This window comes from Ovis aries, chromosome 10 (genome assembly GCF_016772045.2).
Source record: "Ovis aries strain OAR_USU_Benz2616 breed Rambouillet chromosome 10, ARS-UI_Ramb_v3.0, whole genome shotgun sequence".
In the NCBI taxonomy this organism is placed as follows: Eukaryota; Metazoa; Chordata; class Mammalia; order Artiodactyla; family Bovidae; genus Ovis; species Ovis aries.
The window spans coordinates 25,483,203-25,509,330 of record NC_056063.1 but is presented as its reverse complement, the minus strand read 5'-3'; the positions used below and the strand labels follow the sequence as shown (position 1 = coordinate 25,509,330).

The 26,128-nt window shown below is 36.7% G+C and overlaps 1 protein-coding gene across 7 annotated transcripts in view; it reads right to left on the bottom strand.

Moving 5' to 3' along the window:
- Positions 1-335: 335 nt before the first annotated feature.
- SPART (spartin) overlaps positions 336-26,128 on the bottom strand; it is a 290,314-nt gene continuing 264,521 nt past the window's right edge. For all 7 annotated transcript variants that reach the window (XM_060394045.1, XM_060394046.1, XM_042255146.1 and 4 more), the window contains 7 exons: positions 19,332-19,529; positions 16,854-17,009; positions 13,695-13,818; positions 12,967-13,161; positions 11,897-12,055; positions 11,729-11,819; positions 336-1,978 (listed from right to left, as the gene is read on the bottom strand). In XM_060394045.1, coding sequence (XP_060250028.1) covers positions 1,705-1,978; positions 11,729-11,819; positions 11,897-12,055; positions 12,967-13,161; positions 13,695-13,818; positions 16,854-17,009; positions 19,332-19,529 — 1,197 coding nt within the window. In that variant the 3' untranslated portion in view covers positions 336-1,704. The remainder of the gene's footprint in view (positions 1,979-11,728; positions 11,820-11,896; positions 12,056-12,966; positions 13,162-13,694; positions 13,819-16,853; positions 17,010-19,331; positions 19,530-26,128) is intronic.

Here is a 26,128-nt window from a genome sequence, read left to right as displayed (position 1 = left end):
ACTCTGACTAAAAAGGTAATCTTTCCACCGTCAAGTCTTTCTTCACCCTTCAGTTTGCAACTCTCAGCACTTTAATTTCCACCCCACTTACACAGTTACAGACTGAATCCTGTCATCAGTGTGGTTTTGGTTCAAAAGCCTTAATTTAAAAATGGCTGTTTATCTGAAACAGCAACCCACAAACAAGTGAACAGTGTAGAATGAAGTGAAAGGGACAACTCGGTTTCTGTTGACAATCCAGCTTTGCTGACCTCTGCTTTAAGATAATTTTTTAAACTTCAGGCTCCATTAATTGTCATTCCATTTCTTAAATAAGGCAGAGACTGACTGAAAGCTACTTACTAATTCAACTTTATTTCCATTTCAACTAGAACATTATCCTTGGCCCCAGGAAAAGGCTCCAACTCTGTGTTTCTGAAATACAAGCCCATGAATACATTTGAGGCCAAGGAAATAAAAGACAGTTTATTCACTAAGTGCACTCTTTAGTTTCAAAGTCTAAGGAAGTAAATAGCAATTGGAGATTCAGAAATATCAGGAAGGACTATAGTATGAAACCATCTTTTAAAATCAAGAAACAAAAATAAAATGCCATTAGCTATTTTAATTACATGTTTGTAGCTTACAGGTCTGTGAATATCCTGTCTTCTACCAAAGTGGACACCATTATGCCATTGTCGATGGAAAAATGCCTAAAGTCTTCACATTCTTTACCTGAATTATGAAAAAAATCTTTCTAATAATTTAATTCATTGGTTTTTTAGTATATACAATTTTAATCACTGAATCCCAAAATAAAAATTTTTCATACATTAACTCAACTGTTTATATTTTAGTTTTCACTAAATTTTAGCCTTTTGGAAAAACTTACAATAGAAGTGATTACATTTTTGTCTAACTGAACTGATAATAATCACTTTGAATTGTTACAATACCAACCACAGTCCCAAATTTCCTAGGCTCCTAATAGATCAGTAATAGGATAAATCTAGAAGACTTAATTCTAGAAGACTTAAAAATCTGTTTGTAATCATTTAAAATCAAAAAGACTGTCCCATTTTCTAACAGAGATAAGCTATCAAATTATTTTATAGAAACTCATTTTAATTTTCATGATTAGTCTATTCCTTGTTTTGAAAAAGTCTTCTAAATGTTATGCAAGAATTCTTTTCATTTAGGATCACAGTTTTTGTTTAGCTTACATACTGACAATTCTGACAAGCACCCTAAAAAAACATCCACAATTAGTGCAAAAAGAGGAAACATTTTAAGTCATTCCTTCCCAGTACACACAGAACTAAGGTTACTAACTGCCAATTTTATGTATATGTGAATATATATAATAATTTCCTACTTCATTTTCTGAAAGACAGCAAATACAAAAATAGTTTAACAATAGGTTTAATGAGGTTTATAGCACATCTATTATTAGTCTTATTTTAACTGCAAAAATATTTTAGCCACATTTAGAAAAAAATAAATTCACAGAGAATGTTAACTATATTTCTAAAGATCAGATGCAAGAATACTGATTCTTTTCCACAGAAGTAGAATACATGAAATAAAGCTTATGAAATAGTCACTCTGTAGGAATGAATACATTTTTAAAATCCTGGTTAGCCTGTGAGGATTACCACATTAGCATATTTAACAAAACTGCATCCATCTGTAAGGCTTTGGTATAGGCAATGCATAGCACCTCCATCACTTATCTTTCTTCTTTGCTCCATTCTCCTCTGGTCCCTCTTTCTGCTCATCTTTCTCCCCTTTCAGGTCTGCACTTGCTCCTCCTCCTGGATTTTCCCCCTTAGAATTATCAATGATTTTATAGTCCTCAAGCAGTGTGTGTCCTGTTTGTTTTGCAGTTTTCTTCACCATTGCTTTGATGCCAATGTTGTCAATATTATAGGCAGTTACACCAACATTGATGGCAGAATCTACTGCGTTGTGCGTAGCTTCTCCTGCAGTATGTCCATATCTTTAAAGGAAAGATTAGAGAAAGCACAACAAAATTACAAATATAAATCAAAGTCTTCTGAATTACTGTTAAATAGGTCACATGATTCGTATGTTATCCTTGGAAGCAAAATCAAAGATTATGTTTCAATTTGATTAATAACGTAAAACAGTAAAAAATAAAATCACACTGTGCCAACACTATTTTCTCCTTCAGTAAAAATAATATGAAAATAAACTGAGGCTGAGATTAATGCAATGAAGACTGTTTATGCTGAAGAACAGAATGTAAATTTTAATAAAGGTTGTTAATCAGACATTATTTCCTTTTTTGTCTCTTTCTGGAAATATAAATTTTAACTGGAACAACTATCAGTTCAGTTGCTCAGTCGTGTCTGATGCTTTGCGACCTCATGAATCGGAGCACACCAGGCCTCCCTGTCCATCACCAACTCCCAGAGTTCACTCAAACTCATGTCCATCGAGTCAGTGATACCATCCAGCCATCTCATCCTCTGTCGTCCCCTTCTCCTCCTGCCCTCAATCTTTCCCAGCATCAGGGTCTTTTCCAATAAGTCAACTCTTCGCATGAGGAGGCCAAAGTATTGGAGTTTCAGCTTTAGCATCAGTCCTCCCAGTGAACACCCAGGACTGATCTCCTTTAGGATGGACTGGTTGGATCTCCTTGCAGTCCAAGGGACTCTCAAGAGTCTTCTCCAACACCACAGTTCAGAAGCATCAATTCTTCCGCACTCAGCTTTCTTCACAGTCCAACTCTCACATTCATACATGACTACTGGAAAAACCATAGCCTTGACTAGACGGACCTCTGTTGGCAAAGTAATATCTCTGCTTTTGAATATGTTATCTAGGTTGGTCATAACTTTCCAAGGAGTAAGCGTCTTTTAATTTCATGGCTGCAGTCACCATCTACAGTGATTTTGGAGCCCCCCAAAATAAAGTCTGACACTGTTTCCACTGTTTCCCCATCTATCTGCCATGAAGTGATGGGACCAGATGCCATGATCTTCGTTTTCTGAATGCTGAGCTTTAAGCCAACTTTTTCACTCTCCTCTTTCACTTTCATCAAGAGGCTTTTGAGTTCCTCTTCACTTTCTGCCATAAGGGTGGTGTTTCTGCATACCTGAGGTTATTGATATTTCTCCTGGCAATCTTGATTCCAGCTTGTGCTTCTGCCAGCCCAACATCTCTCATGATGTACTCTGCATAGAAGTTAAATAAGCAGGGTGACAACATACAGCCTTGATGTCCTCCTTTTCCTATTTGGAACCAGTCTGTTGTTTCATGTCCAGTTCTAACTGTTGCTTCCTGACCTGCATGCAGATTTCTCAAGAGGCAGGTCAGGTGGTCTGGTATTCCCATCTCTTCAAGAATTTTCCACAGTTTATTGTGATCCACACAGTCAAAGGCTCTGGCATAGTCAATAAAGCAGAAATAGGTGTTTTTCTGGAACTCTTGCTTTTCCATGATCCAGCAGATGTTGGCAATTTGATCTCTGTTTCCTCTGCCTTTTCTAAAACCACCTTGAACATCAGGAAGTTCACGGTTCACGTATTGCTGAAGCCTGGCTTGGAGAATTTTGAGCATTACTTTACTAGCATGTGAGATGAGTGCAATTGTGCGGTAGTTTGAGCATTCTTTGGCATTGCCTTTCTTTGGGATTGGAATGAAAACGGACCTTTTCTAGTCCTGTGGCCACTGCTGAGTTTTCCAAATTTGCTGGCATATTGAGTGCAGCACTTTCACAGCATCATCTTTCAGGATTTGAAATAGCTCCACTGGAATTCCATCACCTCCACTAGCTTTGCTCGTAGTGATGCTTTCTAAGGCCCACTTGACTTCACATTCCAGGATGTCTGGCTCTAGGTGAGTGATCACACCATTGTGATTATCTGGGTCATGGAGATCTTTTTTTGTAGAGTTCTTCTGTGTATTCTTGCCACTTCTTCTTAGTATCTTCTACTTCTTTTAGGTCCATACCATTTCTGTCCTTTATCGAGCCCATCTTAGCATGAAATGTTCCCTTGGTATCTCTAATTTTCTTGAAGAGATCTCTAGTCTTTCCCACTCTATTATTTTCCTCTATCTCCTTCCATTGATTGCTGTGGAAGGCCTTCTTATCTCTCCTTGCTATTCTTTGGAACTCTGCATTCATATGCTTGTATCTTTCCTTTTCTCCCTTGCTCTTGGCTTCCCTTCTTTTCACAACTATTTGTAAAGCCTCCTCAGACAGCCATTTTGCTTTTTTGCATTTCTTTTCCATGGGGATGGTCTTGATACCCGTCTCCTGTACAATGTCATGAACCTCTGTCCATAGTTTATCAGGCACTCTATCAGATCTAGTCCCTTAAATCTATTTCTCACTTCAACTGTATAATCGTAAGGGATTTGATTTTGGTCATACCTAAATGGTCTAGTGGTTTTCCCTACTTTCAGTTTAAGTCTGAATTTGGCAATAAGGAGTTCATGATCTGAGCCACAGTCAGCTCCTGGTCTTACAACTATAGGTCACTATAAATGGTTTTGAGTTCTAACTTACTAGATTCTAGTTAAGCCTTTCAAACTACTGGAATCTGAGTTTGTCTCTAAACAGAAATTCTGCAACTTTCTCTCTCACTCCACTCCACCTCACTGCAGACTCACTGGCCTTCCTGCTGTTCTTTGAACCCACCAAGCACACATGTAGTGGCCCTATGACCTTTGTACTGGCCGGTATCCAGGTAGACTACTCTCACCCCAGGTATCCACATGGCTAACTACCTCACCTTCTTCAAGTCAGCTATAATCCTCTTAGCATTTAATCTATTTTAATTGCCTCATCCCACAGCCAATCAATCCTCCCTTAACAGCTCTTTCTTCTCTAACTTAATGCCTGTTTCTTCTACAGAACTGACTCACTGGAAAAGACCCTGATGCTGCAAAAGATTGAAGGTAGGAGAAGGGGATGACAGAGAACGAAATGGCTGGATGGCATCACTGACTCAGTGAGCAGGAGTTTTGGGCAAGCTCTGCAAGCTGCTGATGGACAGGGAAAACTGGCATGCTACAGTCACAAAGAGTCGGACATGATAACTACAGAACAACTTTCTAAACAACAAAACAAAAACGCCCATTGTTTTTCTTTTGCGTGTTTGTCCCACTAGAATATAAACCCCATTATAAAAGGATCTCTTTGCTTTATTCATTAATGTATCTTAAGTACTTAGAACAGTGTCTAACACCTAATATGTGTTGAATGAATAAAATAAGTGAGCCCTGCCCTAGCCATCTAAGAGTTTCCTGGGTTCTCAAGTAGAGCAAAGGACTTGGGAAATTGTAAAACATCACACAAAGCAGTTATTCCTGACCATAATCAATACAATTGATGGTGTTTAATACCATTTCCATAAGAAAATACAACTTGAGATGTACACAAGGACACTAAACCTTATTCTACTTTCTGTTTTACTCTTTACCTTTTTCTAAGTACCAGGCTTTAAAACCTTTTCCGGTCCATCAGTTCAGTTCAGTTCAGTTCAGTCACTCAGTCATGTCTGACTCTTTGTGACCCCATGAATCGCAGCACGCCAGGCCTCCCTGTCCATCACCAACTCCCAGAGTTCACTCAGACTCACGTCCATCGAGTCAGTGATGCCATCCAGCCATCTCATCCTCTGTCATCCCCTTCTCCTCCTGCCCTCAATCCCTCCCAGCATCAGTCTTTTCCAATGAGTCAACTCTTTACATGAGGTGGCCAAAGTATTGGAGTTTCAGCTTTAGCATCTTTCCTTCCAAAGAAATCCCAGGGCTGATCTCCTTCAGAATGGACTGGTTGGATCTCCTTGCAGTCCAGGGATCCTGTCCATAGGTTTCCCCAAATAGAGGACTGCTTAAACAACAAACTAGAACAAAAAGGCAAAATTTTACAGTCTTTTTTCCAGAACATAATGAAGTTTCCTAGATGCTTTGTGACCAGTATCTGGACATTTTTTCTTATACTGGATCAGACCTCCAAATTAACAAGTCCTCTATTACTACTAGCCTGGCCTTCTGTGGTTTGTGACCCTATTGGTTTATTCATGTTTTCTGTTTTATTCCAACTTCAGTGCTAAAAATATGCAATAATCTTATAATTCTTCTGAATATTTCATTCAGAATGTTAATCAGAACCAGAGCACAGCAGAGCCTACAATCTGTCAAACCTTATGTCTATACCACTCTTGATTGGGGCTTTCGCAACAGTCACCCAATGGAAAAGCTCCTGACTGCTTTCTGCTAGTCCCTGCTGCTTTGCAACCCCTCGTAATTCCACAGAATTGCTGATGTTGCAAAAGACATGGGGCCTTCTCACACTCAATTAAGCCTCAGTCACAAATACAGTCATCACGTGGCAATGGCTCAGGCTCAATGAGAAGAAAGGGGCGGAGGCAGTTTCAGCACTAGAAGGGTGCCCAAAACTCTTGGTTGAGCAGGTCCCTCTCAGGGCCTCTCTCTCCAGGCCTGGGTTAACTGCAGTCAAGTGACATGATGACTGAAGAATGTGGCCATGTTAGTGTTTGCAGAAAACTACTAAACTGGGAGTCAGGAAATTAAGATTCTAATATCAAATGGGCCAATAATTAGCCACGTGACACAGGTGAAGTCCCCACCTCTTTGTACCCCATAAAATTTCCTCTCCTTCATCTTATGAGATATGTATGTGAAAGCACTTTGAAAATTCCATAGGACTAAAGATATTTTTAAAGACCCTAAGAACAGTTTTTCAGAAGTTGTGTTTATTTTTTAAATATCTCCTCACTCATCACCTCTGCTTCTCAACATGCCCAGGAGCCAGGATTCCTGGCAGACATCCCTTTCTCCTCTCTTGCCTTAATAACTGTTCAGTTCTTCTCTTTATTCAGACTAAACTAATTAATTTAATTCAATTAAACTATATTGTTAAAGACTCCTAGAAAGCCTATCTCTGGCAAAAAAAAAAAGCTTATTTTTTATTCTTCCTTTTAAAAAAGTTAACTATAATTAGCTAATTGAATTACATTTTATATACTGAATACTACCAATTTAACAAAAATAAAAAATGAATATAAAGAATGCTCTAAATAAGTCAATGGGATTCAGATGTCAATTTGAATGAGACTTTTCAGGAATTTCTCCAGTGTATTCAGTAACATATAGCAAAATAGCACCCTGGCAGTGATTCCAGATTTTACTCATTATAGCAAAATATCATCACAACTTTCTAATAAATCTGCCTAAAATTCAATTTACATGCAACCTTCAAAGTTATTCTTAGAAATGTTAACCTTAAATATTTACAACAGAAATACCTTCTTAATAGTTCTCAAATACAGATGGGTTACAAGCAACCTTATAGGTGAAGCTAAGGAGTTTAAACTTTATCTTGAAATCAGTAGGAATGGTATGACCAAATTTGCATTTCAGACAGATCTATCACAGGTTGCATTGTGAACTGTAAGGGTTTAAGACTGAGGAACCAGTTAGGAAACAAGTTTTGAGCTGGATGAAAAATGATGAAAATCTATTCTAAGGTAATGTTAACGAGGCTAGAGCTAAAGGGATTTAAAAAAAAAAAAGACTTGTGGACTGAATGGCTGCAGTGGTATGCAGTTGGGATGTATGAGCCTGTAGATTAAAAGTTAAGAGGAAATATAGATCTAAGAGTTGCTGAGATATAGGTGATAATTGTGGCCACGGGGGGTGGGGGGGGGTAGTGATGGGTGTGTGCGTGTGTGTGTGTGTGTGTGTGTGTGTGATATCCACAAAGAGCAGAAAAGGGAGTACAGAGTAAAACCATAGGTAGACAGAACCAATATTTAAGAAATGAGTGTGGAAGACAAATCAGGAAGAAAGGCTACAGTAAGCATGTGATTTGACTTTATCCACACACACACACACACACACACAAACACCTGTGGAAAAAATCTCAAGACGTAAGAACACATCTTTCAACCTACAGGTAACTCAAAATGTAAGGCTAACATGGCACACATCAAAATCTGAAGCCAAAATGATAAGACAGAATTAATGATGAGTCAAAATCAAAATCAACAAAGTACAATTAAGCCAGAATAAATGTAAAGTTTTTATTTAGGTACAAACATCAACTACCTAAAAATAAGGCAAAGGTTCAGATTGTAAAGCAATTATAATTCAGTTAAGAAAAACAAGTTTGATATGGGTCAATAAAGTAACAGCTACTATAAAGACATACCCTTTGTCTTCTATTCCATATTTATCACATGCTAAATATGACCAAAACAACGGGGACAACCCCACTGTATTCAAGCTGGTTATGATACCTCTAGAATTTTAGATTCAACTCTGGGTTCCATATTTTGAGAATAACATTCATGAAGGAAAGATCTGGAAACCATACTATATATGGAATTGTTAAACTGGGAGTATTTAGTAGAAAAGAAAAAATAAGCGACAGACATAATGATATTTAAATATTTATACAGTTACCATATTGAAAAGATAAGACTGATCCTACACAACTCCTGAGTAGATGTGATATAGAGTTTTATGTATAATATGACATCTGCTAAAGGGGATACCCTCAAATGGATTTGAATTTGTCCCTTCACCCAGTGAAAATTTAAGGGAAACTTTAATTAAATTTTACTAAATAAATCAGTTGAATATTACACCTTAAAAGAGTTAATTTGCTACAGGAAAATATTTTTACTAAGCTTATTCTTCACAAATATATGTTCTAAGATAAAATATTACTGAGGGGGAAACAAAAATGTACCTAACTTACTAAAGTTATATTATTTTCCTCTAAACAATTTAAAGTGGAAAAAAGGAACTTAAAGGTGAACGTTAGAAGCTATGTAGAAGAGTGATGAATTATTTAATAGATACTATACTGCAATTAGATATAGTAGATTTAAAGTTACTCAATTGCTTTTTCCTTATTCCTGTAGGTCTTCTTGCTCCTAAATCTATATAACAAATGTAGTAATATAACTGACAAAAAATAAAAGTCTTAACAAATTTTTCTTATACATTTACCTCAAAAAATTAGTAGGAGTGTATTTAATTATATAGGTCATTAGGTTGGAGAAGGCAATGGCACCCCACTCCAGTACTCTTGCCTGGAAAACCCCATGGACAGAGGGGCCTGGTGGGCTGCAGTCCATGGGGTTGCTAAGAGTCGGACACGACTGAGTGACTTCACTTTCACTTTTCACTTTCATGCATTGGAGAAGGAAATGGCAACCCACTCCAGTGTTTTTGCCTGGAGAATCCCAGAGACAAGGGAGCCTGGTGGGCTGCCGTCTATGGGGGTCACACAGAGTCGGACATGACTGAAGCGACTTAGCAGCAGTAGCAGCAGGTCATTAGGTAAGTCACTCATAATGAATGAACACAGTCCTGAATCAGAATCAAAACCATAAAAGGCATGGAGAATATACTTATCTAATACAACCTGCCTTTAAATATACCTAAATTTTTTAAAAAAGAAATTCTTTGTATTTGTTTATATTACAAGAAACCTGATATGGAAATTTATGTAACATATTTTTCTCCTAGGCATAGTGCAAATAATTAATGCAGACTTGAAACAACTACTTGGGAAAGTAATTTCTCATAGGCAATAAGAATACACATGTTCAAAAAATATTAAGTTTTCATTATACCATCATCAGTTGGATTAGAGTAGAAAAATACAAATGTTCCATGTATCAAATAGCTTTCATAGTGTAAACAGGTGTAAATTCATAAATGTAAACAAATATAAATTTATGTCAATTATGGAGAGCTAAACTAAATGGCAGAACTAGATTTTCCAATTCTTCAGTGATAAATATGGTTGAATTATTACTGGTTTAATACCTGCAGTTTCTTCTCCTAAAAGGCAATTTCTACTTCTGGGCAAAATTATTCTTAAGTGAGAAAACAGTATTACTTGGACAAAACCTGTTATTTCCCACTGTCCCCCCCATCTTTCCAAGTTTCTAATTAAGTTACTGCTAACACTAAGGTATCCTGATAATTGGAAATACAAATCTAATTAACTAAATCCTCACCTGCTTCTTTCCTGAAAAAAAGACCTGAATCTTTGGAGGAAAGGATAAAACTAGCAATATACACCATAACAGAAATAAATTAGCTCCAAACCACAGTAAAAATCCTCTACTATCACATTAAGTTCTCCTCACTAAGGACAAGAAATACAAAATCTACACCAAAACCTTGTACTTCCTAGTTAGATGAATTTCAAACTTTTTAAAAGACTCAACTTAATTCAAGTACTTAGGTACCTTTTTTTTTTTTTTTAAGGAGTAGGAAATGGACAAATCCAATAAAGCAATTCCTACTTACTCATGTGACCACCTACTTAGCCATGCTAGCACATAATAATCTAAAAATAATCCACTTTTGGTCTAAAAGACACCTGTGAGTTTCTCCTTCACTTGCAACAAAAAAAGAAGCCATTTTTCTAATGATGACTAATCCATTAAAAGTAACCTAAAAGGCATAACAAAAAGAGTATTATATTAGAGGTCAATGCCAAGAGTGGCAAGAAGTCAGCTGGGAGACTTGGGTTTTACATTTCCATCAAAATTTCAGATCTACTCTGCATCGGCTTTTCCAAATCCTCTGGTAAAACTGACCCTGCTTGATGACATACCATGTTACTTTTACTCAAAGGTATATTTGCCCTGGACTGAGCAGACCAAACCAACTTAGGCTGGAAATTAAGTTAGTAATTTACTCGTTAGCTAATTTACTATGATGGGAGGGAGTCTAAACATATTGATGTAGTGCTGGAAAAGAATTCCAGATACTAAACTCACACAGATATCCCATCAAGGAGAGCGGTGGCCCAGCACTGTTCCCTGACACTGCATGACAAAGACCTGGCTTACATCTCAGCTCTACCACTTACCAGGGTGCAATTCTTAATCAGGTGTTTAATACTCTATGGTTTTGGTTTCTTCATTTATAAAATGGAGATAACAGCATTAAAAATTAAACACTACATATGGAAAGCACTGAACACAATGTCTGATGCAGAAGTATGAACTCGAACGCTGTCAGTGAGTAAATAATTAACACATAACCAACAGCTGAGAACATGATTAATTTTTGCTTCTAAATAAACATTAACTATTAAGATCTAAACAAACTCAAAGTTAAAAAAAGCAACTCAAGTCCTTCATACTAAATTTGAGTTTAGCCTTCTAGTACTTATAAAGACAGAATAAAAAGCTAAAATCCTGTTTTTAAGTCTCATCTTTAATACCACTTATCAGATGAACTTGGATAAATAATTCAATTCTATTTTTGTTCATTTCTTAATGGCATGTCATACCATCTGTCTGTTCCAATACCTATGCACAGTGGTACATTCAAATAAGATGTGAAAATTTAATATTCTTTGTATATAGAAGGGGCTAGTACTAACAAAGTGTAATACTTTAAATATAATTCAACTTTTTCCCACCAAAATCACAGACAAGAACATGAAGGCATATAGAAACTCCAGGCATTAAAAATAACGTGAATCTATTCTTTCCATTGATGATGAACAAATACAACAATTAGTAATACAAGGCAAAGTCACAGTAATACTATTGATTTCTAGAATCTTTATTCTTCTATTTAGAAATAGCAAGTGAAAAAAAAACTTTTATCAGATATTTAATAAAAAAATAGCTATACAATCATTTTAATTATCCCCAGAGTTTAACAAATGCTATAAGAGATCTCATTACTAAAATGATAAAATTCAACTTACTTGTATCTGACAGTTTGTACAGTTTCTGCTGAAACATTGTTAACAATGCATTTAGCTGCACATTCCAATCCTTGCCAGACAGTTGAGAATCCTGAAAATACATTCAAAAGTAAGTAAAACCAACCCTTGGCAAACAGACCTTCCTAAGTTTTCAGAGTTTTATGTTACCTTGAACACTACTTGCTGCTACAACCATAGCGCCATCCAGGGTAGATTTTCCATTTCGGTCTTTTTTAAGAGATTCTGGAACAAGTTTGCTTCCGTGCTTCTTGACGTGTGGAGCTAATTCCTTTCCAACACAATTTGCCACAGTACAAACTCCATCAACTAATATAACCATTTAAAAGAAAAAAAAACTTAGAAAAACATGTATTTTCCCCTTGATTTTACCATTCTCACTAAGCGAAATTCTTTCATGAATATCTAAAGTTGTTTCATTGTATAATGTTACCATTCCTATTTTAAAAGGATGAAAACAAGGCTGGTTATTTTTTTAAACAAAGGCTATTGTTTGGTTTAAGGATGTGTTTGCAGAGCTTCAGTCCAGTTCAGTTCAGTCGCTCAGTCCTGTCTGACTCTGCGAGCCCATGAATCACAGCACACCAGGCCTTCCTGTCCATCACCAACTCTGCGTCTTAAATATAATGTTTCATCACTTTGCTTAGAAGAGAATCATTCACCTTTTCTATCTGCAGTGCAAGACTGGTAGATCCAACTATCATGTTTTCCAGCTAAGTGAATTTGTACTTTTTCTCCCTATCAGCAAATACTCAACTGAAATAGTAATAAAGTATTTAAGTGTACATAAAAGTAAACACACCAAAAATCTGATTCAAATGCAGTTACTTGTCCTTCAAAGCATGTGTCATACTCCAGGATGGTAAATACACTTGGCAAATACATTCCCTTTCTAAGGCACAGATGCTCCACTCTCCAACCCATCAAAGTAACCTTTAACCAGTGCTTCTCAAGCTTTAATAAGCAAGTAAGAATCACTGAGACAGCTTGTGAACTGGAAATACCCAATCAGTAGGTGTGTCAGTGCCTGACGTATTTCTAAGACTGTCAGGTGGGTGCTGCTGATCTACAGATCCCACCACAAGTAGCAACGTAAAACTGCTTTGTGCGAATTCTTTACCCTCAAAGTTAAACCATCTAAATGAGATTAGATTAATCTGGACTAAAAGAAGATTTTTAATCTAAGTAAAAAGTAGTAAAGGAATCTAAAGTCACTTTACCCAGAAACTGACTGACTTTGGCTGCTCCTCCAGTCGCCTGCTTTGCCATGTAAAGTCCCTTGGTCACAGCTGGACTAACTTCCACAGGCTTTTCTTCTGGTTGAATCCGTTCTCGAAGTTTAGATGCTCCTTTCTGGATGGCTTTGCCAGTAAACTCAGCACCTTTGACCAAACCCCAACTCACCCAGGAAGCACCTTTTAAAGGGGAAAATAACTGGATAAAATTAGGACTGATCATCTGGGTTAGATCCCTGGGTTGGGAAGATCCCCTGGAGAAGGAAAAGGCTACCCGCTCGAGTTTTCTGGCCTTGAGAATTCCGTGGACTGTGCAGTCCATGGGGTCACAAAGAGTTGGACACAACTGAGTGACTTTCAATTTCATACTTTCATTGTATACATTTAATACCTATACCAAGATTAAGAGGGGATTTCCAAGGGGAAAGGAAAATAACTGACTTTATGTTTAGGGTTATTCTGAAAGCTTCGGATTTCTTGAAGCTTTTCACTACCAATTCTCCCAAGAGTAAAAAAAGAGAAAAATAAACCAAGAAGAACTTACACCAATATGACAAAATGCAACATTCGAAGAGATAAGTTCTATTTTTAAGTATTTATAAACTGATCGTTTAAAACCAGAAGATAAAACAGTATCTTTCCAAGTATTCTCTAATGGGACCCACCCAAAAGCTTCACATCATAAGCAAAAAAAGTTATCATTACTGTAATACCTGACAAAATGTTGTGAGCCACTTTCTCACTCCATTCAGGTAACTCCTTTGCTTTTTCTTCTGAAACTGGCTCACAGGGTACCATGTGACTCAGATTAACTTCTTCACTTGAAGTACCTTTGGTCTAAATGGTAAAAATGTTTCAAGAAGTGAAAATAATAAAAACTAAGATAAAGGAAAACCATAAGCATTTTGTAATAAAATACTACGCCAATAAATACTAATGAATGAAAGTATTTCCAGCCAAACTAATTATTAGTACATTTTAGTACATAAAACACAATACCCACAACCACCATGAAGCTGAAAACTGTTCTGGTCTTATGTTAGGTCCCACTGGTAAGTAAGATTTAAATACCAACATACCTCCAATACAGCATTTATCAGATTATATTTAAATTGACTTTTTTCTTTCCTTGACTAGACCGAGTTCCTTCAGAGGGCTATCATTCCCCTAAATACCCATACTCATACAGTCCTCACTAAGGTTAAAAGATGTGTTAAATAACTCAATCAGTAATGAAGAATGCATCCAAATGAACTAGTTTTGATAGACTTCAAGTAAAAGCAAATAAAAATACATAAACACAGAATCTGCCATTCCATTTGAATGGAAACAGGAAACACAGAAATACTTGCTAATTCAATGGCTAGGGCCAACACTCAAAATGTCAAAGCTAAATTTATTTTTTCATTATAAATACTTAGCCGTAGGCTAACTCAGACCTCATAATATTATAAAACAACTTGAAACTCAAAATTTTACCCAACAGAAATATAACCTGATTTAAAATATAAAACATTAAAAACAAAAACTCCTACATGTGGGGAAAAGCTACTCATAAATAAAACCTAAAGATAAAATGAACAAAATACTTGCAAGTTCTATCTTTGACAATGGGCCAATGTCCATAATATATAAAGAGTTCTTAGAAATTGAGAAGGACTGGCAACCCAGTAATAAAAATGGACATGCCTAGACATCACAGAAGGAGAAGGCAATGGCACCCCACTCCAGTACTCTTGCCTGGAAAATCCCATGGATGGAGGAGCCTGGTGGGCTACAGTCCATGGGGTCGCTAAGAGTCAGACATGACTGAGAGACTTCACTTTCACTTTTCACTTTCATGCATTGGAGAAGGAAATGGCAACCCACTCCAGTATTCTTGCCTGGAGAATCCCAGGGACGGGGAGCCTGGTGGGCTGCTGTCTATGGGGTCGCACAGAGTCGGACACGACTGAAGCAACTTAGCAGCAGCAGCAGCAGCAGCAGACATCGCAGAGAAAGGATATGACTAGACACCACACAGAAAACAAAACTTGAACTACCCTTATACCTCTGCTCAACTTTACTCACAAAAAGAGCAATGCAAATTAATATATTCCAGTATATTTCTCTCATCATTGCACTGCCAAAATACAGAAAGCGCAACCATCCACTCTGCTAGCAGCCTGTGGGGAGACAGGTGTTCATTTACCCCTGGTAGCATCTGAACTGTGTAATCCTTAGGAAGGGTAATGCAACAAGATCTATCAAAATCACAAATGCATTTATCCGTTGACAAAGTAACCCCACATCTAAGAAATTGATGAATTACCTACAGATGTATGAGTCAATAGCTCTACAAAGCTATTCACTGATGCACTGTTTGTAATAGCAAACAACCACATCAAATACCTCTCAATAAGAGGCTGATTAAATAAACTGTGATCTATTCATACAATGAAATACAATGTAAAAAAGACCGAGGAAGTTCTAGGACACTCTATATGATGCCACCTTTTGTATAAGAAAGAGACAGAAATAATAACAGATTTTGTTTGCTTTTATCTACCTCAAAAAACCCAGAAAAGAAACAGAAGACACTAATAAAATTACCTACAATGGCAGAAGGAAGGTGTAGAAAGGGATGAAGGTGGAAGTAAAGCTTTTCAAAGGTATCTACCATCTTATATAATTTGATTTTTTTTAATCAAAGAATTAAATTTTAAAAAATGAACTTCTAACTTCCATTTTGAATGCCCATGTCCTCATAAAGCTGGTCTAAGATGCTCAACGTAACCCATAGTGACAGTTGGTGTGTGAAAGTACAATATTCATGTGACATTCATTAATTCCAAAGACAATTACCAAGCACTTATGAGTTACAACAATGAACAGTGCCAAATTGTTTACAATTCAATACTCACACAACGGTACTTTCCTTCCTCATAGGTTTGCTTACTTCACCTCAGGACTCATCTCAGCCATAATGCCCTCCAGGAGGCGCCTCCTCAATCGCTTCCCACACCACACATCTTGGAAGGTACAACTGAGCCTTCTATACAACTTGTGTACTTTCATCTAACCATCACGTTGGGTAGAAATTCTCTCTTCGCTAATCTATCCTCCCCACTAGATGGTAAATATTTGAGATGAGGAATTTCAACTTTTTTCTATTATGCTCAGTTTTCTCAGTTCAGTTCAGTCACTCAGTCATGTCCGACTCTTTGCTATCCCATGAATCGCAGCACACCAGGCCTCCCTGTCCATCGCCAACTCCTGGAGTTCACCCAAACTCATGTGCGTTGAGTCGGTGATGCCATCCAGCCATCTCATCCTCTGTCGTCTCCTTCTCCTCCTGCTCCCAACCCCTCCCAGCAGCTTTCTAGCACTCAATAAATACTTACTGACCTCTAATCCAAATTCAACATTTGGTAAATAACACAGAATCTAAGAAATGAAGGAAAAAAATGCTAAATATATATTTTTTAAAGCCCATTTTCTCTGTTCTGCTGACTACATGAAGAAACAAGGAACTGAATAAAAATGGCAATATAAGGAAAAGTATACCTAGACCCAAGATCTTGGTGTATAGGAAGGTAGAAGATAATACAAAACAAAAAAGCATATTCATCATTAATGTGAATATAAAAATCTTTCCAATAGTTGAAAAAGATGTATCCTCCAAACACAGACTATCGTTTAAGACAGTTTAAATGAATACTTGGAAAGGGAAACATTAACACTGACTCTACTGACTTGACCAGTGATCACTCCGTTATCTGCAAGCTGCTCTGCTTTAGTAAATGGGGATCTTATAAATAATTTAAACTGGTGAAAGGTACCTTTAGGCTAGAACACACCCTCATACCTTGTTCATTTTTCACTCTACTTACCTTTTTCCCTCGTTTTCCTTTATGACGCACATCTTTATTGCCCGGGTCCAGCTGTCTCAAGTCAGTGCCGCTGGCTTCCTTCAACTGGTCAGAGGCAGATCCTGATCCTCCAGGAATCTGGAATTCATTTTCTCCTTCTGCCCAGTCCCAGTTGGTCTAGGAATAAAGGACTCAGTTTAGTTCAAATTCACATTTCTTCTAAGCTATGGTATACATCATGCTGCAGTAATATACTTATTCAAATGACAGTGTTTTACAACTACTTTTGCTAGTCTTTATATTTTTATCTCATCACCAAATCTCAAACCTTTTTGAGTTCTCTGGTTCACAGGACAGGGCCTAAAGTAAATTTCAAAAGACAAGAAGGTATGCGAGATAAACTTATAGCAGTTGCTGGTATAAGTGACCACAAAATCAGATGCAGACACATTTGAATTTAGTTAAATAATAAATAAGTTTTAGGAAACACATATAGGACTAAATGAGTTTAAAGGAACTCATATCCGGTTTAATTACTCTGCATTGTTGGAAGGCTGCTTTTGTTTTTTTCACTTCTGCACTCAACACTGAAGGTAATCTACTTACATACACTTTGCTGAATGAATGCTTAAGAGTAGAGACAAGTCAAAAGTATAGCGAGTAACTAAGCTATTTTTTTTTTACTGTTGGGAGTTCTAGGACAATACAGAAAACTAAAAATAACATGCAACTGAAAAATAAAACTGAACAGAGGACATAAACAACTAAACTAAAGGTCAGTTTAATTTCTTGCCTAGAGCTTGGTAATACAAATCAAATGAATGTAGGGGTGAAGAGTAACAGCTCCATAAAAAGTCTGGATCACTTAAGAATGTCACTATCTTCAGCTAGGAAACAGCAAAGCTTAGATTTGAACCCATACCCATTTGACCACAGTGCTGTCTTTGTAAACTCTCCTGAGCATACTGAGGCTACACACACTTCCGTATGGGGGTCACAGGTTTTGTTTGCCTACCTTACTGGCATTTTAGTTCATACTGATCATCAGGTCACTCTCATATACAGTTCTTACAATCTAAAGTTGAGATAACTCTCTGACCTATCTCATACCTGGTGATCTGCTCCCATCACCTTTGCCCTTAAATGTCTGATATAGGTATGGACTGAAGATATATTCCACTTTCTGAGATAAAAGGAACAGATCTTTCATAACTGAACTCAAAACTATTTTGTGAAATCCTCCCTGACCTCCTTTCACTTTTTTCCATCCTCGATTACACTATACTGTTGTTATTTAATGGACTATTAACATGCTCAAGAATAGAAGCTGTTATATATGTCTTTTTATAGCCCTCTCTATTCTTTCTTACCATCCCATCATTTAACACAGAACCAGGTTAAATAATGAATTTTAAATATCTGTTGATGGAAAGAGAAAATAAAAGGTTTTCTATATATACTATATAAATCTATTACCAGGCTATCAATCGTCTTCAAACTCTAATAACTGTCAATATGCACAATCAAAAATGGTTTCCTCCCTTGTCCTACATTAGGATGGGCAAGAACACTTAAAGAAAATATTTCCATTATACTCTATTTCAACTTCCTAAAACAGATCAGTATTGGGCAGAGAAAACGGGTTAAATGAGGCAAGTTCACAGGATGACCAACCACTTTTTAAATCACATTTTGCCTTCATTCATCATAAGAACAAAGACAATTTCCTCGGATAAAACCTATTCCTCATACCCCTAAAACGTCTAACACTATCCATCTGCTAATGCTGAAATTAACTTCCCTGATGGCTCAGACAGTAAAGCATCTGCCTGCAACACAGGAGACCCTGGTTTGATCCCTGGGTCAGGAAGATCTCCTGGAAAAGGAAATGGTAACCCACTCTAGTACTCTTGCCTGGAAAATCCCATGGAACGAGGAGCCTTGTAGGCTACAGTCCATGGCGTCGCAGAGTCGGACACAACTGAGCGACTTTACTATCAATGCTGAATTACCTCCACTTCACCATTGAGTCCCATTTTTGGGCTCTTTGAGCCCAATTTTCCAACTGAGAAGTAAGACAATGGTCATAACAAGAGCTAATACCCACACTACTTGCTAGCACTGATATAAGTGTCTTAAGGCATTAACTTTTAATCTCCATCATAGCCCAATAAAGTGGATGTTATTATCTTTATTTTATGATAAAGAAACTAAAGCATAGGGAAGATCAACATTAAGGTAACATTCAGATATAGATTAACTTGAATTAAACAGCTATTAAATTCAAGAGTCCAAATTCAAACCGAGACAATTTGATTTCAGAGACCACCATAATCACTATTTACAGCCAATTCCCAATGTGTAGTAAATATTTGTGAAGACACAAGCAAATTATGTACTATTTCCTACCGATCAAACTGGAGCTTATTACAATTTCTTTGAAAGCAGGAGTGATTATGTTAAAGTAGGTTTTCATCCTGAAGGTGTCACACAAGTTACCTGGAGCCGAAGGTCAGACATTTGTCTTAATAGATCCTCGAAGAGTTCTCTGTCATCTTCTGGTAATTCAGATGACAAGACGACCCCCACAAAGCATCCTGATGCTTGTAACATCGTATCAGGAAACATGTAGGCACCTACAGTACATTTAAGAACTGGAGACCTATCAGGAACTAGAGGATACAACCAGTCACAAACCTGAAAGGATTAATTGAAAATAAATCAATTAACAAAATAAGGTTTTCACTGAGGTTTTAAATATTGTTTCACTAGCAAATACACACTTGAAGGCTTGACATGCATTTTATAAGGCTTTGTAGAACCACTGGCATCAACAAACCCCCAATAAAAATCAATCATTTGCTAGTCTGATCCCCCTGCGAAACACAGGAACTGTGCTAAAAATCTTACTGCTCCTCTAATTAAAGTCTTAAAACCAGTGCCCTGAAATAGCCCCCACTGTTAACCAATAATGAGTCTAGCTTTAAACAAATAATGGTCAAAGTAAATTAAGCTTTTATTATTAAACATCCTTTTGTGGAAATTAAATAAAATCAAACTGTTTCTAAGTACTCCACATATATTTACTGATTTAATCCTCAAAACAATTCCATGAAGTTGGTTAGTGTCATTTTTTTTGTTTGCCACTGTTATTATTTATTTTAAAAAATTTTACTTTAATTTACAATACTGTATTGGTTTTGCCATACATCAACATGAATCCGCCACGGGTGTACACGTGTTCCGAATCCAGAAGCCCCCTCCGACCTGCCTCCCCATACTGGGTCATCCCAGTGCACCAGCCCCAAGCATCCTGTATCCTGCATCAAACCTAGACTGGCGATTCGTTTCTTATATGATATTATACATGTTTCAATGCCATTCTTCCAAATCATCCCACCCTCGCCCTCTCCCACAGAATCCAAAAGACTGTTCTATACATCTGTGTCTCTTTTGCTGTCTCACATACAGGGTTATCGTTACCATCTTTCTAAATTCCATATATATGCATTAGTATACTGTATTGGTGTTTTTCTTTCTGGCTTACTTCACTCTGTATAATAGGCTCCAGTTTCATCTGCCTCATTAGAACTGATTCAAATGTATTATTTTTAATGGCTGAGTAATACTCCATTGTGTATATGTACCACAGCCTGCTTATCCACTCATCTGCTGATGGACATCTAGGTTGCTTCCATGTCCTGGCTATTATAAACAGTGCTGCGATGAACACTGGGGTAAACGTGTCTCTTTCAATTCTGGTTTCCTCTGTGTGTATGCCCAGAAGTGGGACTGCTGGGTCATAAGGCAGCTCTATTTCCAGTTTTTTAAGGAATCGCCACACTGTTCTCCATAGTGGCTGTACTAGTTTGCATTCCCACCAACAGTGTAAGAGGGTTCCCTTTTCTCCACACCCTCTCCAGCATTTATTGCTTGAAGACTTTTGGATTGCAGCCATTCTGACTGGTGTGAAATGGTACCTCATTGTGGTTTTGATTTGCATTTCTCTGATAATGAGTGATGTTGAGCATTTTTTCATATGTTTGTTAGCCATCTGTATGTCTTCTTTGGAGAAATGTCTATTTAGTTCTTTGGCCTATTTTTTGATTGGGTCGTTTATTTTTCTGGAATTGAGCTGCAGGAGCTGCTTATATATTTTTGAGATTAGTTGTTTGTCAGTTGCTTCATTTGCTATTATTTTCTCCCATTCCAAAGGCTGTCTTTTCACCTTGCTTATATTTTCCTTTGTTGTGCAGAAGCTTTTAATTTTAAGTAGATACAATTTGTTTATTTTTGCTTTTATTTCCAGTATTCTGGGAGGTGGATCATAGAGGATCCTGCTGTGATTTATGTCGGAGAGTGTTTTGCCTATGTTCTCCTCTAGGAGTTTTATAGTTTCTGGTCTTATGTTTAGATCTTTAATCCATTTTGAGTTTATTTTTGTGTGCGGTGTTAGAAAGTGTTCTAGTTTCATTCTTTTACAAGTGGCTGACCAGTTTTCCCAGCACCACTTGTTAAAGAGATTGTCTTTAATCCATTGTATACTCCTGCCTCCTTTGTCGAAGATAAGGTGTCCATAAGTATGTGGATTTATCTCTGGGCTATTTTGTCCCATTGATCTATATTTCTATCTTTGTGCCACTACCATACGGTCTTGATGACCGTGGCTTTGTAGTAGAGCCTGAAGTCAGGCAGGTTGATTCCTCCAGTTCCATTCTTCTTTCTCAAGATTGCTTTGTCTATTCGAGGTTTTTTGTATTTCCATACAAATTGTGAAATTATTTGTTCTAGCTCTGTGAAAAATATCGCTGGTAGCTTGATAGGGATTGCATTCAATCTGTAGATTGCTTTGGGTAGTATACTCATTTTCACTATATTGATTCTTCCGATCCATGAACATGGTATATTTCTCCATCTATTAGTGTCCTCTTGGATTTCTTTCACCAGTGTTTTATAGTTTTCTATATATAGGTCTTTAGTTTCTTTAGGTAGATATATTCCTAAGTATTTTATTCTTTTCTTTGCAATGGTGAATGGAATTATTTCCTTAATTTCTTTTTCTACTTTCTCATTATTTGCGTATAGGAATGCAAGGGATTTGTGTGTGTTGATTTTATATCCTGCAACTTTACTTATTCACTGATTAGCTCTAGTAATTTTCTGGTGGAGTCTTTAGGGTTTTCTATGTAGAGGATCATATCATCTGCAAACAGTGAGAGGTTTACTTCCTCTTTTTCAATTTGGATTCCTTTTATTTCTTTTTCTGCTCTGATTACTATGGCCAAAACTTCCAGAACTATGTTGAATAGTAGCAGTGAAAGTGGGCACCCTTGTCTTGTTCCTGACTTTAGGGGAAATGCTTTCAATTTTCACCATTGAGGATAATGTTTGCTGTGGGTTTGTCATATATAGCTTTTATTATGTTGAGGTAAAGTTATGACCAACCTAGACAGCATATCCAAAAGCAGAGATATTACTTTGCCGACTAAGGTCCGTATAGTCAAGGCTATGGTTTTTCCTGTGGTCATGTATGGATGTGAGAGTTGGACTGTGAAGAAGGCTGAGCACCAAAGAATTGATGCGTTTGAACTGTGGTGTTGGAGAAGACTCTTAAGAGTCCCTTGGACTGCAAGGAGATCCAACCAGTCCATCCTGAAGGAGATCAGCCCTGGGATTTCTTTGGAAGGAATGATGCTAAAGCTGAAACTCCAGTACTTTGGCCACCTCATGCAAAGAGTTTACTCACTGGAAAAGACTCTGATGCTGGGAGGGATTGGGGGCAGGAGGAGAAGGGGACAACAGAGGATGAGATGGCTGGATGGCATCACTGACTTGATGAACGTGAATCTGAGTGAACTCCAGGAGTTGGTGATGGACAGGGAGGCCTGGCCTGCTGTGATTCATGGGGTCGCAAAGAGTCAGACATGACTTAGCAACTGAACTGAACTGATGTTCCTTCTATTCTTGCTTTCTGGAGAGTTTTTATCATAAATGGATGTTGAATTTTGTCAAATGCTTTCTCTGCATCTATTGTGATAATCATATGGCTTTTATTTTTCAATTTGTTACTGTGGTGAATTACATTGATTGATTTGCGGATATTGAAGAATCCTTGCATCCCTGGGATAAAGCCCACTTGATCAAGGTGTATGATCTTTTTCATGTGTTGTTGGATTCTGATTGCTAGAATTTTGTTAAGAATCTTTGCATCTATGTTCATCAGTGATATTGGCCTGTAGTTTTCTTTTTTTGTGGCATCTTTGTCAGGTTTTGGTATTAGGGTGATGGTGGGCTCATAGAATGAGTTTGGAAGTTTACCTTCCTCTGCAATTTTCTGGAAGAGTTTGAGTAGGATAGGTGTTAGCTCGTCTCTAAATTTTTGGTAGAATTCAGCTGTGAAGCTGTCTGGACCTGGGCTTTTGTTTGCTGGAAGATTTCTGATTACAGCTTCAAAATCCGTGCTTGTGATGGGTCTGTTAGGATCTTCTACTTCTTCCTGGTTCAGTTTTGGAAAGTTGTACTTTTCTAAGAATCTGTCCATTTCTTCCACGTTGTCCATTTTATTGGCATATAATTGCTGATAGTAGTCTCTTATGATCCTTTGTATTTCTGTGTTGTCTGTTGTGATCTCTCCATTTTCTTTTCTAATTTTATTGATTTGATTTTTCTCCCTTTGTTTCTTGATGAGTCTGGCTAATGGTTTGTCAATTTTATTTATCCTTTCAAAGAATCAGCTTTTGGCTTTGTTGATTTTTGCTATGGTCTCTTTTGTTTCTTTTGCATTTATTTCTGCCCTAAGTTTTAAGATTTCTTTCCTTCTACTAACTCTGGGGTTCTCCATTTCTTCCTTTTCTAGTTGCTTTAGGTGCAGAGTTAGGTTATTTATTTGACTTTTTTCTTGTCTCTTGAGGTATGCCTGTATTGCTATGAACTTTCCCTTTAGCACTGCTTTTATAGTGTCCCACAGGTTTTGGGTTGTTGTGTTTTCATTTTCATTCGTCTCTGTGCACATCTTGATTTCTTTTTTGATTTCTTCTGTGATTTGTTGGTTATTCAGCACTGTGTTGTTCAGCCTCCATATGTTGGAATTTTTAATAGTTTTTCTCCTGTAATTGAGATCTAATCTTACTGCATTATGGTCAGAAAAGATGCTTGGAATGATTTCAATTTTTTTGAATTTACCAAGGCTAGATTTATGGCCCAGGATGTGATTTATCCTGGAGAAGGTTCCGTGAGCACTTGAGAAAAAGGTGAAATTCATTGGGGTGAAATGTCCTATAGATATCAATTAGGTCTAACTGGTCTATTGTATCATTTAAAGTTTGTGTTTCTTTGTTAATTTTCTGTTTAGTTGATCTATCCATAGGTGTGAGTGGGGTATTAAAGTCTCCCACTGTTATTGTGTTATTGTTAATTTCCCCTTTCACACTTGTTAGCATTTGTCTTACATATTGCGGTGGTTAGTGTCATTTTAACCACAAGAAAATTGAGGCACTGAGAGGTTCATTAAGTTGCTCAGAGTCAACAACCAAAAAGTGAAGCTAGGGTTTAAACACATGCTATCTGCCACTGGAGAAGCTAAACAATTATTTTAATTAGAAACACAGTTGGTTTTTTTTTTTTACTAAGTCCAATCTGATCTGATAGAGCAAGAACATTAATTTAGATTTATGGATTCACTATCTATTGTGAAGTTAAACCAAAAGCTGCCCAGCAACATCATACGGGGAGGTCAGATTATCAACTAAGACTTAAACTCACTGCCTGGAGATCTAAATTCAGAAGAAATTAAGTTTAAATCAGAATATCCAAATGTATTAATTTCCATTATTTTTTGAGTAACCAGAATATAATTTTGCCCCTCACCAAGATATTCTCTAATATTAAGAAACTTGGAAGAACAATTATTATCAAATATTGTGTGATGTATATGAGTCAAAGAGATGAACAATTTCATATAAACAATGGAAAATTCTGGTGTACTATCACATCTCTGACCAACAGAATACAAATATGTAGAGATAAAGTGTGCAAGTCTGACTCTTTCCTAGAAAAGTGCTTAACATTTTCAAATTCTTATTTTAGTGGATTCTTTGTTTTAGTCATTTCAAAAGCCACACTCCAGCTTTCATAAAAATCAAACTTCAGACAAGTTACAATAAAACTGAAGGCTGTATTTTCCAAAGTATGACATATAACCATCTCTAGTATGTGAAATGACTTCAAGTAATGTACAAACTATTTAAATTTGAGTAGCTACATATTTCAATATGTATTAGGGAAAAATACAACATCTTTTCCTCAATTTCACAGTTGTTATTGCTTAGAATAAAGTTAAAAATGAGACATTTAAAAAAATATGAATACAGGTGGTATATTTAACAAAAAAAAGTTGTAATGGTTACACTTAAATGATGAAAGTTAGAGAAAGGTTTCTTTTACTGTGTCATTATTTCTCTAAGATAAACTACATTCTGGTCACCTTGACTGAAATGGAGTATCCTCAAATCTTCTCAAAGAAAACTTATAGACCTTTCTCAGGGCAGAGTATTACAGACTGGTGAGCTAACCCACCACAGGCTGACTTCTCCCAGTTTCACTTTCACAGAACAATTTCATATCCAAGTTCCATATGAATTGACTACAAATCTGACAGGTTTAAAAAGTATATTAAAAATAAATTCAAGAGAAAATTAGTTTTTAGAAGCCACAGAATTCTAGTCTGTCAATTTTAAATTAATTTCTAATTTCCTAAATAAAGCAATAGTGATTTCTAAGAGCAAAAAATTCAGTAAACACGTGGCAACTCTCTTTTAGGACACTGTTATAAATAACTGAATACATGTAAATGAGAGTCCCTTAAAAAGACTCAAATTTTGGGTATAATTTTACTTTTTTATTTAGGACTCAAAATAGAAGATACTAGAAAAACAGAATTAAATGTACAGAACAAATTTTTACTAAAGGACAAGTCATTTTAATGGTTGAACTCATGTAATCAATAGAATGTTTCAAATAGTCATTCCCTGCACCTCCAGTAGCCCAGGACCCAAAGGTTTTTTAAATTCCACTCTTACAATGCCACTTTATTACCAGTTCAGCAGAAAATATTTTATCTTTTATCAGACCTCTCAGAAGCAATAAGCTTACTCTTTTCAACCTTAAGGCTTCTTCTTAAAAAATAACTTATGATTCACACTATTCTTCCTGTTTATTAATGAAATCTTCCAACAACGCTCCCAGGTATCTCCTTCATACACTCCTAGTAAATCTCCAACTATCCGTAAACAACCTTT